Source organism: Elephantulus edwardii, unplaced genomic scaffold (genome assembly GCF_000299155.1).
Source record: "Elephantulus edwardii isolate Elephantulus edwardi_28Jun2011 unplaced genomic scaffold, EleEdw1.0 scaffold00004, whole genome shotgun sequence".
In the NCBI taxonomy this organism is placed as follows: Eukaryota; Metazoa; Chordata; class Mammalia; order Macroscelidea; family Macroscelididae; genus Elephantulus; species Elephantulus edwardii.
In genome coordinates, this window is record NW_006399754.1 from 16743907 (window position 1) to 16762731 (window position 18825).

Below are 18825 nucleotides of genomic sequence, written 5' to 3' on the forward strand. Positions count from 1 at the left end.
GTGTGTGTGTGTGTGTGTGTGTGTGTGTGTGTTTTCCTGGCATTTGTCCTCTTCGCCAACCACGGGATCTTGTAAATGGTGAAAGGATGGTTTTTGTGTAGCCATTTCTTCTTTTTAAAAAAAAGAATTCAAAATTACCTTTAACATTTCAAAAGCTGAATTGTATTTAGAATTTTTTTTTTTAACTTTTAGTAAAGCAGTAACAAAACTCTTAATTACACCATTAGCACGTTTTCCTTTTGATGAGCCTTTAATACTACATAACATGTGTTTTCATTCTTTTGGTACTGATAGATGGTTAAAAAATGGTCTGATAGATTACAAAATCTGTGGAAAATGTACCCATCTTAAAGCATAAGTGAGGAAATAATTAGGTGATGTCTCACCTTCAGTAAGTCGATCTGAGGAGCAATTACCAAGGAGCGTGTTATAAATGCAGAATCCCAAGCTCCACCCCAGAGCTGAATCAGAATCTGCACTTAACAAGTTGGACTTTTTGTCATAGGTGATAGATTATTCTCGGTGACATGATGCAGAGTCTGTGGTTAATAATAACGATCTCTCTCCTCTTAGAGCACCTGTTACATGCCTGGCATCGTGACTGAGTTCTTTCATGTGCTTGAGCTCATTTAATCTTCAGAATAACCCTGTAAAGTGGGTATTATTAGAGGCTCAAAAAAGTTGTCACAGGACATGCCAAAGGTGTCACTAAAAGACACTTTCTAGAGTCTATGTTTCCTACACCTGAGTCAGGAAATTGAGGCCCAGCTGGTAATAGCGTGGGCTGGCCAAGCACTGGGCTGGCTAATGTGTGGTCACACCGCATGAGGTGCTGCCCTATCAGGCCCCGTGAGCTGGGCCTTCAGAGATAGTAGTTCCCTTGGCTGTGGAAGTTCAGGCCCCAGCCCCTGACCACTCAACTCACAGTCCGGTTGTGGCTTGGTATGGGGGGTGTGGGAGGAAGTCACTTCTCCCAAACCTTGGAAGGAAAATGGACAGACAGACGCTTTGTGGTGTGGTGTCCTGGACAACGATTAGAAAACTCACCCAGAGGACTTGCCAAACACGCTTCCCTGGTGTTGCCAAGCCCAAAAATAGATGGGATTTGGGGTTTGGTTTTAAATATAGCTTAATTTAAAAATAAAAACACCATTCAAAAAATGACTTTGTCTTGGAATCTAATTCAAGTCTTCTGTTTTAAAGCGATTATGGTCTCCCATTTGCTGGTGTCCTAGCTGAGATCGGTGGTAAAAATCAATGATAGGAAATACTTCTAATCATTAAACAGTATATGCATTTGCATTTCTATTTTCTGCTCACATCTGTCTTTCCGTGGATGTTTACAAATAAGCCTGTGTTGCCATCATTGGAACAACATAAAATGATGACTTATACCAGTAATAAACTTTCAACTTGGAAGGGACAGGATTTCCCATTATCCCAGCTTCTATAATTCACACTAGAAAACAAAGATATTACAGGTCAGTGCATACCCTGGAGACCCTACAGGTTTGCTTCTAGATCTCCACAGGCAAAATGAATATTCCAGTAATGTGAAGCCTACAATTTTTTTTATAGTTATTTCCCATTCCAGTGCATATAAAAGTTATGCTTATGGGCCTCTCTTCCATATTTCCTTTCAGGAATGGAGGTCCGTCCCTTTGGGATGTAACTTTCTAGCAAAATCTATCTTTACTTTTTACTATTAAAAAAACCAAAAAACAAAATTATGCTTACACTATCTCATTAATGTCTGTTAATGTGCAATAGAATTATGAAAAGATTTGAAATATTTCATGAATGACCATCATGTGACACAGAGAGTTGAAGCTACCGACTCATTGCTGTGGGGAAATGGTGCTAATAGACTTGCTAGAGCCATATCTGCCCTAGACCTTCAGCTTGGAGTAAAAAAGTTTTTGGACGTGTGATGAAGTGACGTACAATAAAAAGAGGTGTGCCTACTCCTAAGAATTCATTAAGTAAAACTGATTCTGATAATTAAGGCAAGATTGTTATAACAATTAGGATTAATTTTTATATTTTGCAATTGTCCATCTTCCTACTTTGCAGTTGGATTGAAGCCTGCAACTGGTTCTGTAAAGGGAACTTAAAACAATCTTTGTTGATCCTGTGTCACAGTCCCTCTCTCATCTCCCCTCCCCCCCAGTCCTTTGAAAGTCAAGGCCAAATTCCACCTCCCACCCATTGCCATTTGGTGATATTTTTACTTCTCTTAGGTACTATCCTATTTTCTTTTTCTTTACCGTTGACATCAGCGTATTTCTTATGAATGCATAATATATTAAATACATATGCATTTAAAATATTGTTTTGATTTGTTTGTGAGTTGTTTCTCTTAAAGGGTCTGTCTGGGGAAATGAGTAATTCCTCATATCCTGTTCTTGCAGGAAGAATTTTAAATCGTTTCTCCAAAGACATCGGACATATGGATGACTTGTTGCCTCTGACGTTTCTCGATTTCATCCAGGTAATGTTAAGGGCCGTGTCAGATTCTCAAAAGGAACATTGAAGTTCCTAACCATTTCCATGGTGGGGAGAGGAACTTACTGTGTCATTTTGCCATCATAAAAGGGCATGTTTGTAAAAGAAAGGTGTGGTTACTATTTGGAGCTAAGTTAACATGAGTAATACCTGCTGGGTAGGAGGGGCCATCCAGTCATGTCAACGTTTTTTTGTTTGCAGCAGGGACCTGCTTTGTGAATGGCTCCCAGGCTGCCTCCCAGGGATCTGGCGTGGATTTCATTTACTGTGAACACATTTCATAATACAGAAACAATCACCTCTCACGGAAAGATAGCCTAGATTAACCAAATTATGCATTGTATTACCACAAAGGACAAATATTTACGGCACCGCTTTTTTTTTTTTCTCTTCCCCCTGGTTAAAGACAGGTGTGGTTACTTACAAAGAAAAGATTAGTAATAGTAAGGTGAAAATAATACTTTGTGCTAACAAGGACAATAGAGAGCAATGATTGGAGATACAAAGCCTTTACAGGCAAGCATGTTTAAGCCAATAATTTGAGGACAGGATCAAAGTCACCTCAGAAAATGTCTGTTTTGTTTTTCTATTCAGTTTTTCTTTTCACACGTTGCTTGTTTTAAGTCTTAAGCTGTCTTTTAAAAAAATAGGGAGAGAAAAAAAATAGAAGACCAACAATCTCCCAGAAATATCTTCTTGTAGAGCGTTTGTATTGTCTATGAACGTGAGGTGTTCAGAAGTGTTGCTCATATGGTATTTTTTTTTTCTTTCTGTTGTTTCATTTGCTCTACTTCCCAGTGATTCAAGCTGGAAGACTCTTCTCCATTCTGCTTGTTTATTTTGGAAACAAAATGCATCCAATCCAAAGTTTTACATATTCTAAAAAGCTCAGTTGCAGTTACTAACACTTTTTGGATTTGAACCTTTTTCGCTTTCTCTGGATGACAGATTATAGTAGCCAAGCAGTGAGTGGACTAGCTAGAAAGCCAGGAAATAGAAAGGCTACAAGAGGTATGTCATTTGGGGCCAAGAGGCTCGGTTTCTGTTTTTGGTTGGTGTGTAAGGTTCACTTGTTTCTGGAGTAAGACTTACAATCTTCTGAGAACTCTGTGTTCTAAAAGGCGCCAAAATTGGAAATTTAGCAATGTTAGAAAAATCACTCCCAGCTTAAAATAATTCCAGGGATTCTTGTTAGCTGCTCAAAAATACAGCAGTGATGACCTGAGTGTGAATCACACGCAGCCCACTGTGAGGCTGGCCATGGTTTACTCACGTGTGACGTAAGCTGAGACTTTCAGGCTGTTTTTACGGCAAACCGACCTAGTGCTGTTCTCTGTTGTTCTCTCCTCCCCAAACTTATTCTGTGAATGTATTCTACTAGGTTTAACTGTGTATATAATTTATATTAATTATAGTTGATACCGTAGAAGCAGTCTTTTCCACTAAAAGTGCCTTTTTTGCAAAGAAGGCAGGTGACCTTACATAAAAATTGGACAGTGAGTGTCAGATGTTTTGAGAAGCGTGAGCTGTGGATTTTCATTCTTGGAAACTGTAAATGGGGCAGAGTTTGAGTTTCCAAAGCTAGGGTGGCCCACCGTGCGCTCAGTGGACAGGGAGCATAATACAGTACGTGGAAGCCCACCCATTTCTGCGTCACGAATGAAGGCAAGGATGGATTGTGCTTGGTTTTAGTTTTAGCAGCGTGAAGAGAGAAAATGCTAGTCTTGCTGTCCTCTATTCAACCATAGAGACAAGGGCCTTCCCCCCTCACCCTTTTAATCCTCTCTTTTAATCTCAGTCAGATTTATTGTTGAATGCTAGTAGGCCCAATTAGCTGATTTCTTGAATTCAATAGCAAAGGTAAATCTTAGTGTTATTGTCTCCAAGAAAGGAGTTTTCTATAAAGGATAACTCAGTTATCAATTATGATAAAGATCTATTGTCACTGGTTTTGTTTGCAGGTGTCTTTAATAAGACTTCCCATAATCCCTTCAGGAAGAAATATTTTCTCCTTTTAAAAATAGTATTAGCTAAATATAAAAGCCCTGATCCCTGCCATTGTTGTTGATCCTTTGAGGGACAGTTCCCAACATTCATTGTTTAAACGGTTGTCTGGAGGAATCAAGTGAAACTTAATAAACAATGCAGGAACTGGTTTGTCTTACTTTGTGTGCGGAAGCTTTTCTTGAGGGGATTTGCATTTGCTGGGCAGCCTTTTGAATGAGGTATCGCTGGATCATTTTGAAGTATTTTGGCCTGTTGCTATATTAGCCAGCAAAGATTATTTTTTTTTTATTAAAACCACAAAAAATGAATTTAACCTGCTCTCAAATAAAGGCCAACCAAAAAAAAAATGGTATTTTTTTTTTTAAAAGTAGATTTTGGCTCTGTCAAGGATTAAAACAACTCAGTGGTGTTCTGAGACTCTTAATGGAATCATGTAAACTTAAAAATAAACATTATGATGGCAAGCACCTAGAATGAAAACTAATTTTCCAAATCAAATACACTATATTCAATTCATTTTCCCCAATCAACCAAATGTTTAAAAGCTGTTAGTTATAACAGCAATCTTCTGGAAATTAATTAGAAGCCTATTAGCTTTGCTGGCTGAGCTGAGGGAAGGGAGTTGCTTGCAATATTTCTAAATCGGCTCCTGAATTAAAGCACAGTGAGGTCAGAATGACAGTCACCTTGTGTTGCTCTGTGACTTTGCTTAAGTGTTTCCATCAAGTTGCATTTTTCCCTCTTGGGGAGACAGAGTATACTTCAAGGAAGTTTTCTCTACCTTGACATTCCTTTCTTAATTCCACCTCCCCCCTCCCCTCAAATTAGGTAACTTTTCAAAACCAGGTAAACCATACAGGTTGTTGTAGAGTCCCATTGAGCCATTGAGTCGGAACCGACCCATGGCTGCCCTTCTGTTGGGTTTTCAAGAGCAGGAAACCCCCCAGGAGATGGCCCGTCTTCATCCTGAGGAGCAGATGGTGGATTAGAGCTGTGAGCCTTTGGGATTGCAGCGCAGCTTCTTACCAGTTGGCCATGAAGCTCTCTCTGTACATGCAGGCAGGATGAGTGTAATTCCTGAGAACAACGTCTTCTCATGCGGATCTGACATAGCAGTGACTTCTCAGGTCATTTGTCCATCTCAGTGATGCTTCGAAAGGGTTTGTTGACCCCTTTCTGAACCGAGAGAGTAGGACAGTTACCATCTGCCTTTGGGTTTTTTTGGGTTTGTGTTGCTTTTTCTTTTTTTCTTTTTTTTTGGTATGTGAGAAAAATTTGTATTTAGAATTAGCCAGCTGGACTCAGTTTAGATGATCCCAATTTTGTTGGCAACATCCAAAGCATCATATAGTCAGGAGCAAGTCGAACATAGGCCTTCTTCTCTCCATCAGGACTAATCAAAGTGTTGACCTTGGCCACATCAATGTCATAGAGCTTCTTTACAGCTTGTTTAATTTGGTGCTTGTTGGCCTTGACATCCACAATGAACACAAGTGTGTTGTTATCTTCTATCTTCTTCATGGCTGACTCAGTGGTCAGGGGAACTTGACGATGGCATAGTGGTCAAGCTTGTTTCTCCTGGGGGCGCTCTTCCGGGGGTATTTGAGCTGCCCTCGGAGTCTCAGCATCTTAGGCCGCCGGAAGGTGGGTGACGTGTGGATCTTTTTTTTGGCTGTGGATGCCCTTCAGGATGCCATATTGGCCTTTAATGCCTTTGCTTTGGGAGGGGCAGGGGCTTCCTTCTTCGCTTTCGGCACCATCTTCGCAGAAAGGGATTCCTTTGTTTTTTAATGTCTTTAAAAAACTTGCTGCTGACACTAGGAGACCCGTTGTTTTAACTGACATCTCACGCCCTGCAGTCTGATTTATAGTTTAGACGGTTTTGTCCACCTTGGGATGCTTCAGAGGAAAGGCTTGGTGATCTCTTCCAACACAGGGTCACCATGCACCCAAATCAACATGACCGCAACTGGGCATTTGCTAACATCTCAGCAGATCCAGTGGGCAAAAATCAGCACAGCTCTTTGAGCTCTCCCGCTCCTCAAGTAATCTCCTAATAAAAGCTTTCGCAAACTTACCATGACTATATCAGTGGGGTGGGGGCGGAAGGGGGGGAAGCTGTGGAAATTTCCTTGTTAGGAAGTTACCTTTGTTGTCTTGCGGGAAAGATCCTTCCTGCATACCATTTGATGCTCTGGGCCTGAAAGAATTTGAAGAAATTTATAGAAACAAATTGAATGCAAATCTAAATCCAGAGGTGAGAAGACCTTTGTGAGTAGGAAATCAAGTGTTTCACTTTCCAGAAGATTAAGAGACGGTAGTATCACTATTGATTTTTATTGAAAATAGAGGCATGTGAACAGACTTTATATGGAGAATTAAAACCTAATTGCTGTAGCAATAAATGCTGTAATTACACGCATCCGTGTGAACTTTTGAATCCAAAGCATGTTTATTTGCTCGCTCTTTTCTGTTTGATAATGGTGGTTTCGTTGACTTATACGTAATAGTTAAGAAATGTGGACCATTTAGAAATTGTGTTTCCACTTGAAACGAATCCTAAGGAGTTGAGGAAAGAGTCTTCAAAACGGGCCCCTCCATTGGTGCTGTCAAGCTTGGAATCATCAGTCCTGTCTAAGCAAGTCATTAAACAAGAAATCAGGCTCACATGTTACTGCTTTATTGATCACATGACCGAGATAATGACTCTGTTTAAAAAGTTGAGCAAAGAGTAAATTAATTGGCCAGGTGAGAGTTATTTACCTGCAAAAGAGTTATGTCTGTGTAAGCATTCACGGGTTTTGGTGTGTTTTTAAAAAGTATTTTGTATTGTTAGCTGTTCCTGCCAATGCGTATGGCTAACACAGCCGTGGAAATGTGTGTAATTCACGCATTTGAAAATTCTAATTAGCATGAGAGAAACAGAGGACAGTGAAGGATCATGACGTGTGGCTTTGAAAGTAAAGTTGACAGGGATGTGGAGTAGTTGTAAATGAACAGATCAGTTTTGGACTGACTAGGTAGTTGGGACCAACAAACAACATCATGACAGATAGAAGAAGGATTGTACCTATTAGTGATTTCATCTTGCTTGGACCGATCCAAAATCAACACCCTTTGGTTCCAGCAGTCAGGAAATGAGGAGACGTATTGGGCAAGTCCACTGCCAGGGACCTCTCCAAGTCACTTTGAAGACCAAAGTTTGTACGATTCAGGCGATGATCTTTTTCATCAACTGCTACGCATCAGAGAGCTAGACAGTGAAAACGGATGGCAGCCTTTCAGTTGTAGTGCTTTGTCTCTCATACTTGTAACTAGGCAAGGCTATTCCTCGGAAAGGGACATCATGCTTGGAAAGATAGAGGGACAGTGAAGGAGAGGAAGACAGACTTCCAATGGGATGGACTGACTGCAGCAGTGGGCTCTAGTGTGTCAGAGATGAGGAGGATGGCACAGTATAAGACAGGGTTAGGGTTCAGTGCTGTTGTTCACCGGATCACTATGAGCTGTTGTACTCGTCTTGACTGTGTGTGTGTGTGTGTGTGTGTGTGTGTGTGAGAAAGGATGTGATGCTTTGTCTTACGTATTCTGGACATTTTGGTATTAGGAGCGGCTGTTCCTTGGAAAGGGGCATCATGCTTGGAAAGATGGAGGATCAGTGAGAGAGACCCTCAACGAGATGGTTCTGTACGGTGTCTGTGGAAACGGGCTCAGATGTCCAGAATGTTAAGGAGCGAACAGGATAGGACAGAGTTCTGATCTGTTTTCATGGAGTAGCTGTGAGTCGTACTCAACTTGAAGGCACATAACAACAACAATAATTTCTAATAGGTAAGAAGCTCTAGTGACCTCATGGGTAAGGAGGTGCACTGCCGAGACAAAGGCAGGTGGTTCTAATCCACCAGGTGCTCGGAGGGAGAAAGATAGATAGTACTTGCAGCCTCTGAAAATGCACTGGAGGGTCAGGCTATGACCCTCGATTTTGATTTTGACTTGATGGTACATAACAAAAACAGCAGCATATAGTAGGAAATACATTTTCTTTTTAAAAAAAAAATACAGCTGTATACAGGTTACCTGGTTTTTGGTAAACCCTCAGGCTTTAGCCTGGGCTTATCACCTAAGTTAGTCAAGGGTTGGCAGAGCCCACAAAGCTTATCAAAGTGTTGTTTAAACATGTTTTGTTTATTTTTCAAAAATCATAGCAGCCCAAATCCTCAATCAAGCTAGAATCTGGCTGGTCATACAGGTTAATACTAAGTATCTTTATGAAAATAAGAACTGAAATAGAAGTCATATAAAGTCACCTAGACCTCAGATGTAAGAAATGAATGATTAGGAAATTCCTTGAAAGGAATTCTGCTTTCATTTGTTTGGATTAAGACGGAGAAAAAGAAAAATTGACGGAGGTGGGGCATCAGGAAAACAAAAATAACGAGGCAATAATTAAAATTTCCATTTGATGTTTGATTGACTAGTGATAACAAATCACAAATCCTTGTAGCATAATTCTCATCTTTTTATTTTCTTAAAACAATGATTTATTTAGTTAATAGATACATTGTGTATGTAGAAATGCATGTTCATGTCTCACATTTATAATATCTGATGGGCAGATAGGTGGTTTTGTGAAAATATTGCTTCAAAACAAGGTGGTCTGTTCACATTAAGACTCAGAGCCGCAAAAACCGGAGGACAGTCACCGTTGAGGTGGAATGATGGCAGTGGTCATTGGGTTTTTTCCCCCTGCATGAACAAGAGTCAGTATAGCAAACTGAAATTTCTTCCAAAAACAAAATATGATGTCAATTACAAGTCTGTGAAGTGTGAATTTGTCATTTTTTTTCAGTGTTTCTTTTTTCTATAATATGGCTTTGATCTTCTAATGCGAAACGTATACTTGGGCCAGGAGGCAGTCATCAGAACAGAGCAGGTCAACACTGCATGGTTCAAAATTGGGAAGGGCGTACGCCAGGGATGTGTCCTATCTCCATACCTTTTCAACCTGTATGCAGAACAGATTATCTGGGAGGCTGGGCTCTATGAGGAGATATGGGGGCGGGGTCAAGATGGGTAGACGATTTATCAACAGTCTGCGATTTATCAACAATCTGCGTTATGCAGATGACACACAACCCTGCTTGCTGAAACTGAGGAGGACCTGAAGCACCTGCTGCAGAGGGTCAAGGACTATAGCCTATATGTATTGAGGAGGTTCAATGTCAAGAAGACAAAGATTCTCAACACTGGGCCAATTAGCAGCATCAGATGAAGAGATTGAGATTGTTCACAGCTTTAGTCTGCTTGATTCCACAGTCAACACTCTTGGCACCAGTAGCCAGGAAATTAAAAGACGCATTGCCATAGGAAAGTCTGCTATTAGAGACCTCTACAGAGTACTGAAGAGCAGTGGTGTCTCTCTGGAGACTAAGGTGCGTCTGATACAGGCCATGGTCTTCACAATCACTTGTTATGCATCAGAGAGTTGGACAGTGACCAAGGAGAACAGAAGGAGGATTGATGTCTTTCAACGGGGTTGCTGGAGAAGAGTATTGAGAATACTATGGACTGCTAGGAAAACAGATTTGTCCCGGAGAGGGTTAAACCGGGTGGCTCCTTGGAGGCAGGATTCTGAGGCTCCGTCTAAAATACTTTGGACATGTTGTAAGAAGAGACCGGTTCTTGGAGAAGGACATCATGCTTGGGAGGGTGGAGGGACAGCGCAGGAGGGGAAGGCCCTCTATGAGGTGGATTGATTCAGTGACTGGGATAATTGGAATGGGAGTGTCAGAGACAGTGTGATTGGCACAAGACAGAACAGAGTTTAGGACTGTTGTACTATGAGTCGCGAGCGACTCGACGGCACATAACAATAACAACATGGCTTTGATCTGTTTTCACAACACGCTTTCATTGGACTTCTGCACTGTGCTGGGGTTGTAGAAATGTTAAGCATGGAATGGATTTATTAGGTTAACAGGTTACAATGCAAGTTTCCAGCAGCATACAGTTCTTCAGTCAGTCAGGACATCTTCTCAAGCATGGTCAAGGGCCCTTTCACATCCAAGCTTGAGGTTTAGACCAGTGTTACAAAACTCTCAGTCCTGCTAAGTTTGTTTCCCCTAGTCCTCCAGCCAGCTTGGGCGAAGCCTCCCGGCCCTGGTCCTGGCTCTGTGGAGCAGCTCTCCCAAGTCATTTGTGCACACCTGGGTTCATGGTTCCCCCCACCCAGTCATGTGGTGAAAGTCAAAGCCGATGGCCAGCAAAGGCATTTGGAACAATAAATCGTGACATCACAGCCACTTACATAGTTCAGTTATCTAATGAAAGTTTATGGATTGGCAGATTGTAAATCGTTGGAGATAAAGTCCGCTCTTTAAAAGAGACCATGAAGAAGGGAGCTCAGGTGGCCTAATGGCAAGAAGCTGCACTGCAATCCCAGAGGTAAACACTTTGAATCCACCAGAGGCTTTGCTTGAGAAGGAGGGAAAATCTCCTCCTGTACCAGTCAGATCTGATTTGATGGTACACACACACAAAGTAATAAAAAGATTAAAAAGGAGAGAGAGAGAAACCGTGGGTAAAAAAGAGATTGAAGTGTTCTCAGCAGTTGATATTGTAAAGTTGAACTTTGATTGCCTAGAAAGAGTGAAACAGTTTTAGGGACCAAGGCAGAACTTCATGAAAACCTCAATGGTTTTGAAATGCATTTTTATTTTATATTGGTTTGCATACAAATATTTTATACATTGTGTTTTTTGCATACACATTGCATTAAATACATTTCTTCATTCACAGTGTGTTTGAGACGATCATTCTCATGCATTGTGTTTTATAAAATCAAGCATCAGTCTATGCCCACTGTGATGCCATCGTGTCAGCTCCCCACTGGCTCTTTGCTAATCCCTTTACCCCTTCTCTCTAATCATCAAACTCTGCGACCCCCATGAGTCCCCCCATCCTTAACCTCTCTGCCCTTTCCCTTCCCACCTTAGACCCTTGAACACACCCTGCTAGTCAGCCTTCTATTTTTACAGTAACGGTTTTATGCAGTATTTGTCCTTAATATGAGACTGTTTAAAGAGAAAGCGGAGCTTGAGAAAACTGAGTTAAGAGGACAGTGAATGAAGAGCAAGGAAGGGAGGAGGAAAACCAGTGCTGAGGAAACCGAAGGACAGCCGTGGGTTAACTCACGTGGAAGTGGGATGGGGAGGCCCACCCACTGTGATCAGTCCATAGAGATTGTGTGACAGGACGGAGTTGGACTGACCGCACAGTCGCCAAGGCTGGAGATGTTTACGAAAGCAGACTGCCACATCCACATCCTTCGGAGTAGCAGGAAGATTCAAACCACCAAACTTGCAGTTAGCAGCTGGGTCCCTTAACCCCTGCGCCACCAAGACTCCTCTTCCATAGAAACTCACCAAAGGCCAAACCCACTGGCATCAAGTTGCTTCTTCTGGGCCACAGCCACCTAGTGGCACAGAATAGCCCTGCCCGTAGGGTTTCTCGGACGGCGCATCTTTAGGGAAGTGGACGACGCATCTTGGTATCCTGCAGTCAGACCGCCAGCGTTTCAGTGAACAGTCCAATGCTTTGACTGTCGCCTCACCAGAGCTCCTGTAAAATGTGAAGTAAAACGTAATAGAGGAAAAAGTTTCAGTCCTACTGGGTGATGTGAAGGAATGAGCAGGAGCTAAAAACAGAGAGGGGGTATTGTTGCTATGTAGTTTGCTACGTGTTGCTATGTAGTTTGGTTTTCTAGCTTTCTGAAGGGATTGATATATATGCTGTGTTGAATGAGTCCCCTCCCATAATGATAGGTTGTTGTCGCATACTGTGGAGTCTACCCACAACTGACCCTGAGAACCTACTCACAACTGACCCTCCAGCAGGTTTTCAGAAGCAGTTAATCATATGGGAGGAGACTGCCCATCCTTCTTCCAGGGAGCAGCTGGGGGCCATGAACTACCTTTGGGAAGGGCAGCTTCTTGCCACCAGAGCTCCCCACGGCTTTTGACAGATGGGGAAGACACGAGGCCCTGCGCTCTGAGGGGTAGGGAATGGCCACAAATTCATCCTACTGAGAATGTTACACAGATTTGCTGATTGCTTGTGGAAGGTAAAATGGGAACTTGGTCCAGGAGGTTGGCAAAGCTTTCGTAAGGAGAAAAGCTGCCCGCAGAGAAGGGGAGAAATGGGTTCTGATGCTGAGGTGCTGTTGGACGGAAGCTGAGCTCACCCTGGGATCCACACCTCTCCCTGTTACTAGCTAGAGGTGACGTAGGAAAGACACAGGGGGAGGCACCGTGAGCGTTCTTCTCTCTCTCGGCATATTTGACACACTTTGATTTGATACTTGATATAAAAGGAGCAATTACAGCACGGGGACAACTGACTTTGACCTTTGCCAACTCCACAAAGGAAACTGTCCTCCTCAACACCACCCACAGTAAAACAACTTAATGAGGAAACAAAAACAATGTTCCCCCAACAGTATAAATTGATCCCTGTAAGGTCAGACGTGGTCCCCAACCCTCCTGCATCTACTTCTACTAGTCACTGGGTCACACGACCACTCAATATCTCTTGTAGTCACAGTTGTGGGGTTTATTAGGGAAGCAGGTTGGGAAGGGGACGGCAAAGGATATCATGCAGTGGAAGTCCACGTTCAGCAAGTAGCAGTCCCAAGCCGTGTTGACAGCACGTCACAATCCCTCAGTTAATCCTGGCAGCTTCGCACTGGACAGCAGGACACCTCTGGCCCCGGAGGACGCACCCTGCTTTCTCCGTATCTTCTTTCCTGGTGTTGAGGCTCTGGCCCTGGCCCTGTCAGGCTACACCTTGCCACAGTCTCCCTCCGGTCCGGTTAGCTCTCCCATGTCGACCTTACAGTTGATGATGTTCAAAATGCTGATATACGGCGAGCCCCATGTCCAGGTTGAGACACCTGGAGACCACCCCCCCACCCCCGAAGGCAGGTGGAGAGGCAGAGATCCATCTTACGCATTCCCACCTGGCCACGTGTTCAGGCCCAAGGCAGTGGATAAAGAAAGTCATTCTTAAAAATCCTACCAGTAAGACTGAGAAAAACTGGATGAAATATATTTACGGCATTGAAGTCTATGGGGGAGAGAATAGTCTAAAAGTATTATATTTTAGGGCATTATTTTTATCGTAGGAGTACACAGTGAGGGTTGCAGAGTGGATTATATTTGGGGGTAGGGGGTAGGGTTTGGGGAGGTGCGGGGGGATTGTGTACCAATGGGGGAGTTCTACTTTTGCTTTTCAAGGAGAGGAGCAAAGGGGGGGAGGGGGGAGGGGTTTGTGCGGGGAGAAGGGTGCAACAATGAATGAATGGAATTCCAAAATCTCTGTAGATGTTCATTGAAATGAAAAATAAACAAACTAAATTAATAAAAAAAAAAAAGGAAAAAAAATCCTACCATCACACTTGGTCATTTACATTTTTATTATCAATGCTTCGACATTGTTGTAGTGTACTTTTGCTTAACTCATTTCGCCTCATTCACGTAACAAGATCTCATAGGAGTTGGGTTTTTAAAGTTTCTTAAAAAGAGGAACCCTTTGTTTCTTATTTCTTTGCCTTATGAAGATTGTGGTGTATAGATTAGTCTGCCTTGATCCTCTTAGTTCAACAGATACGTTTGCGATTTCTTTGTTTTAAAATACCTGTGTGCTTGCTGTTTTGGTCCTTAATTATGCTTTCTTCCCTGAACCAGAGACTTTCTGTGTCATAGAAGGGCGAGACTCTTTAAGGTATAATAAGATTATGGCTTCCCCAAAGACTGGCTCGAAGCAGCCATAATTTGAGGAGCTCACACCCTTTTCTCACAATATGATTATACTTAAGAATATACATCTAACTAGATTTGTTTTTTTTCTTTGACATATGATTTCTTTTATAAAGGAACATATGCAAACAGTAAAATTTAGATCCTGTAGTCCTTTATTTAGGGAGGTCTGGTGGCCCAGTAGTAAGGAGTTGTTCTGGCAACCCAAGGTTGTTGTTGTTAAGTGCCGTCAAGTCCCTTGCGACTCCTAGCAACCCTATGTACAACAGCCCCAAACCCTACTCTGTCTTGTACCATCCTCACTGTCTCCAAAACACCTGCCCTGATTACCCCAGTCACTGAATCAATCCACCTCATAGAGGACCTTCCCCTCCTGCACTGTCCACCCTACCAAGCATGACATCCCTCTCCAAGGACTGGTCCCTCCTTACAACATGTCCAAAGTATGTCAGACGAAGCCTCAGCATCCTTGCCTCCAAGGAGCAACCCACTTTAACTCTTTCCAGGGTGAACCTGTTGGTTTTCCTAGCAGTCCATGGTACATTCAGTACTCTTCTCCAGCACCACAGCTCAAAGGCATCAATTCTCCTTCTATCCTTCCTAGTCATTGTCCATCTCTCTGATGCGTAGCAAGTGATTGCAAAGACCATGGCCTGTATCAGATGCACCTTAGTCTCCAGAGAGACACCGTTGCTCTTCAGTACTTTGGAGAGGTCTCTAACAGCAGAATTTCCTACCATAATACGTCTTTTAATTTCCTGGCTGCTGGTGCCAAGACTGTTGACTATGGAGCCAAACAAACGAAAGCTGTTAACAATCTCAATATCTTCACCATTTATCATGATGCTGCCAGTTGGTCCAGTGGTGAGAATCTTTGTCTTCATGACATTGAGCCTCATTCCATATTGGAGGCTGCAGTCCTTGACCCTCTGCAGCAAGCACTTCAGGTCCTCCTCAGTTTCAGCAAGCAGGGTCGTGTCATCTGCATAACGCAAATTGTTGATGGATCTTCCACCAATTCTAATTCCATGCTTCTTCTCATACATCCAAAGGTACCTAGTTCAAATCCACCAGCTGATTGGAGAGAGAAAGATGAATAATCTCTTCTCATATGATGAATTGCCTCTGAAAATCCACTGGAGGGTCAGCTGTGGGTTGTTTCAGACTAAACAATAAACAGCAAAGTCCTTTATTTAATTTCTCAGACGAAAAGTTCTAAGGCCTTTGTTGCTTTCCCATTCTTTGTGTACGTGGTGTGGTTAAAGGTATATAGTGAACATTCTGGCCCTCTTCAAATCTTTTCTTTAGGTTTTTTAATGAAAGTTCCTCCTGTTGTTCCACTGAGTCCGTTCTGACTCTGAGTAGAACTGCCCTTGGAATTTTCTAGATTGTCATCTTTCTGGGAGGAGAATGCCAGGTCTTTCTTCCACAGAGCTGTTTTGTCCTCCTCCACTTCAGGGAAGCTTCTCTCTACAGCCCCGTTTCTGTCACAGAGCCGCAACAGGCCAGCAAGGACTGTGCTGGGCACATTTAATGTGTCTTATGAACAGGAGCATTGGTGGCGGAGTGCCATGCGCGTGTGTTGTTAACTGACCGGTTGTTGGTTCAGGTCAGAGTTGGACCCTCAGAACTCAGTAGAGGCTCACCTTGATCCAGAGTCTGCTCAGAGGTGTAGGTTGGTTTGGGTTTTGTCTCCTTTAAAACCCCACTTACAGCCAATGCATCAATCAGTACTTAGGGAGCATTTCTTCTGTGACTGGCCCGGTATCGCCAGGTGCTGAGGTGCAGAACAGTGAAGACTTATCGGATCCTAGGAGCTTACATTGTAGGAGACAGATAAAAAGCTAGCCAACCACAGGAGTGGAGAATGTCAGGTAGACTTCCCATGTGTTTGGGAAATGACGTGTTCTGTGAGTGACCCAGGGTACTGATTTAGTGGGAGCGGTAAAGGTACAGATAGCGCTTGAGTTGGCAAGAAGGAAGCACAAGGGGAGGAAGAAGGTCCAAAAGTTCAAGACCACAGTGTGGTCTGTTCACTGGAAAGCAAATGACAGAGAGGTGGAGGGAGGATTTGAGATAAAGGCACGGGCTGTTCAGATTCATTCTTGATGCAGGAGAAATCGCTGGAATGTTCAGAGGAGCAACATCGTACATGACAGGTGGAAAAAATCAGAATAATTTGATTGGTGTTGCTTTATAGCTTTGAGGTTGCTCTCCCCCCACCCCCTTAAATAATCCAGTGACTCTACCTTTCCCCATAAAGGGAAGAGCCCAGGACTGTACTCTGTAGCGCACGTTCGTAATCTGTAGTGCACGTTCGTAATCTAAAGCCGCTTAACACTTCGCTTCTCCATAGGCCCTGCAGACGGTGCTGCATCAGTCCACAGGCGCGGGAAAGGGGATCTCTGGTTGTGCAGCTGTTAAAGCACTGTGCTGCTGACAGGTCAGCAGTTCAGAAACCACCAGTCACCACTCAGGAGACAGATGGGGCAGGTGGCTTCTGTCAGCAGTTCCAGCCTGTGGTGTGCAGTTCAGCTCTTTCCTGTAGGATCACCTCAAGGCCAGCTCCACAGCGGTGGAGGTTAGCATGCACCTGACCACTCCGGAGCACCCCTGCCAATGTCAATGGTCACCCTGTCATGATAATGTACAAAATAAGGATTTTGCGCATTGTTTTAGCCAAGCTAAATTCATTCCTTTTTTCCACTGGCGTTGCTCTGAAGCAGGACTTCTCTGGTGGTAAGGCACCCAAGTCTTTGTTCCAGTTACCTGTGAATAATAGCGTTGATGGTTGACATCTAACGACTGCTACCTGTGAGGCAGAGGCTCTGCTGCATAAATTGGTTTTTCTGACTGTCGGCTTTGTTCGTTTGTTTTGTCCTTAGAGACAGAGGTCCCAGTAGCTGACCTGTCCTCCTTGCAAGTCATGTGCATGCTCATATAATGATTCCACGCCACTGTAGATGTAAACATACTTCATGAAATGGCAACATTTGCCTTTTGTTTTTCCTTTTAAAATGGCTTGTGTAGAAATGGCACAGTTTACCATAATATACTTTCTTGTTGTTATTACGTGTTGTCAAGTCGTAGACAACTCATAGCGACCCTGTGAACGAAAGAGCTGAACACTTGTATAACTTTCATCGTTTCTCCAAGTTCATAGGGTTTTCGGAGACAAGCTATTTCCGAAGCAGATACCACTCCTGCTTCCAAGTTTGTTTTAATCAGGGATCTCCACCAAACACTGTCCACCATGGGCCACCATTATCACATTTGACACATCAGTGTCACAGTGTTCAGCCTCACAGCAATCATGAGTTACCTCTGTACAGCAAGTGGACAGATCAGTGCTTCACCAGAAACCATTAAAACCAGGCCTGAAGGCTGCAGATTAAAATATTTTCACAATACAACTTGTCTATCCAGCAAATGTTATAAATAAAAACTGTGTATATCTGCATATGCATTTATTATTGAAATCGGTCACTATTTTAAATAAGGAAAGATTGAATTCAAGCTGCTGATATTTGTACTACAATATCAGAAAGTTACCATGTCTGGGAGCCCTATTTTAAAGATTTTTTTCTGGCTTTTTGATAAGCCTGGTTTTTAGACCAAATGAAATTGTGACTTTGTTTCAGCTGTTAGCCTCAGGAAGTAAGAGAACACTGTCTATATTTACTTACTTTTTTAAATTCTCCTTTCTTTGTCTTATGATTTATGTAGCTCTGTAAAGTAATCTTGTTTAAACAAGGAAGTAGTCATGACTGTTAGAAAAGCAAAGGCACATTTTCTAAGTTTGGGTTTAGAAATCAAAGCCTGACTTTACATTATTGCTTTTGAGTTTACATTTTTCAAATGCTGTTAATAGAAAATCCTTCTTTATCTAAAATGACATCTTGTTATGTGTCATCACGTTGATTCCAAATCGCAGCGACCCTCCAGTTGAGAGAAGAACCTGATCATAGGATTTCCTAGGCTGAACATTTACCAGAAGGTATGGCCGGTGGCCTAGTGGGTAAGGAGTTGCTCTGCCAACACAAAGGCAGTTGGTTCAAATCCACGCAACTATTCCAGGGAAGAAAGATGAACACTCTTCCTCCTGTCTGATTTGCAGCATCTGAAAACATACTGGAGGGTCAGCTGTGATTTGGTTCTGACTTGGTTCTGACTCAATGGCACCTAAGAACAGTCCGTATAAGAGCAGATCACTAGATCTTTTCTTCCATGTAGGCACAGGGAGGTTCAAATCCTGACCTTGCTGTTAGCAAGTGAGGGTTTAAACATTGTGCCACCAGATCTCCTTGTAAAGATGACATAAGTGTGTTGTTGTGTTGTTGTTATGAGCCGTTGAGTTGTTTGCGACTCATAGCGACCCTATGTACAACAGCCCTAAACTCCGCTTTGTCCTGTGCCAATCGCACTGTCTCTGACACTCCCATCCCAATTATCCCAGTCACTGAATCAATCCACCTCATAGAGGGCCTTCCTCTCCTGC

The 18825-nt window shown here is 42.8% G+C and overlaps 1 protein-coding gene across 1 annotated transcript in view; it reads left to right on the forward strand.

The window, feature by feature from the left end:
• Positions 1-18825, forward strand: part of ABCC4 (ATP-binding cassette, sub-family C (CFTR/MRP), member 4) — a 271694-nt gene that overhangs the window by 151260 nt on the left and 101609 nt on the right. The window contains exon 19 of the mRNA XM_006879571.1: positions 2412-2491. Within this exon, the coding sequence (XP_006879633.1) occupies positions 2412-2491 (80 nt within the window). The remainder of the gene's footprint in view (positions 1-2411; positions 2492-18825) is intronic.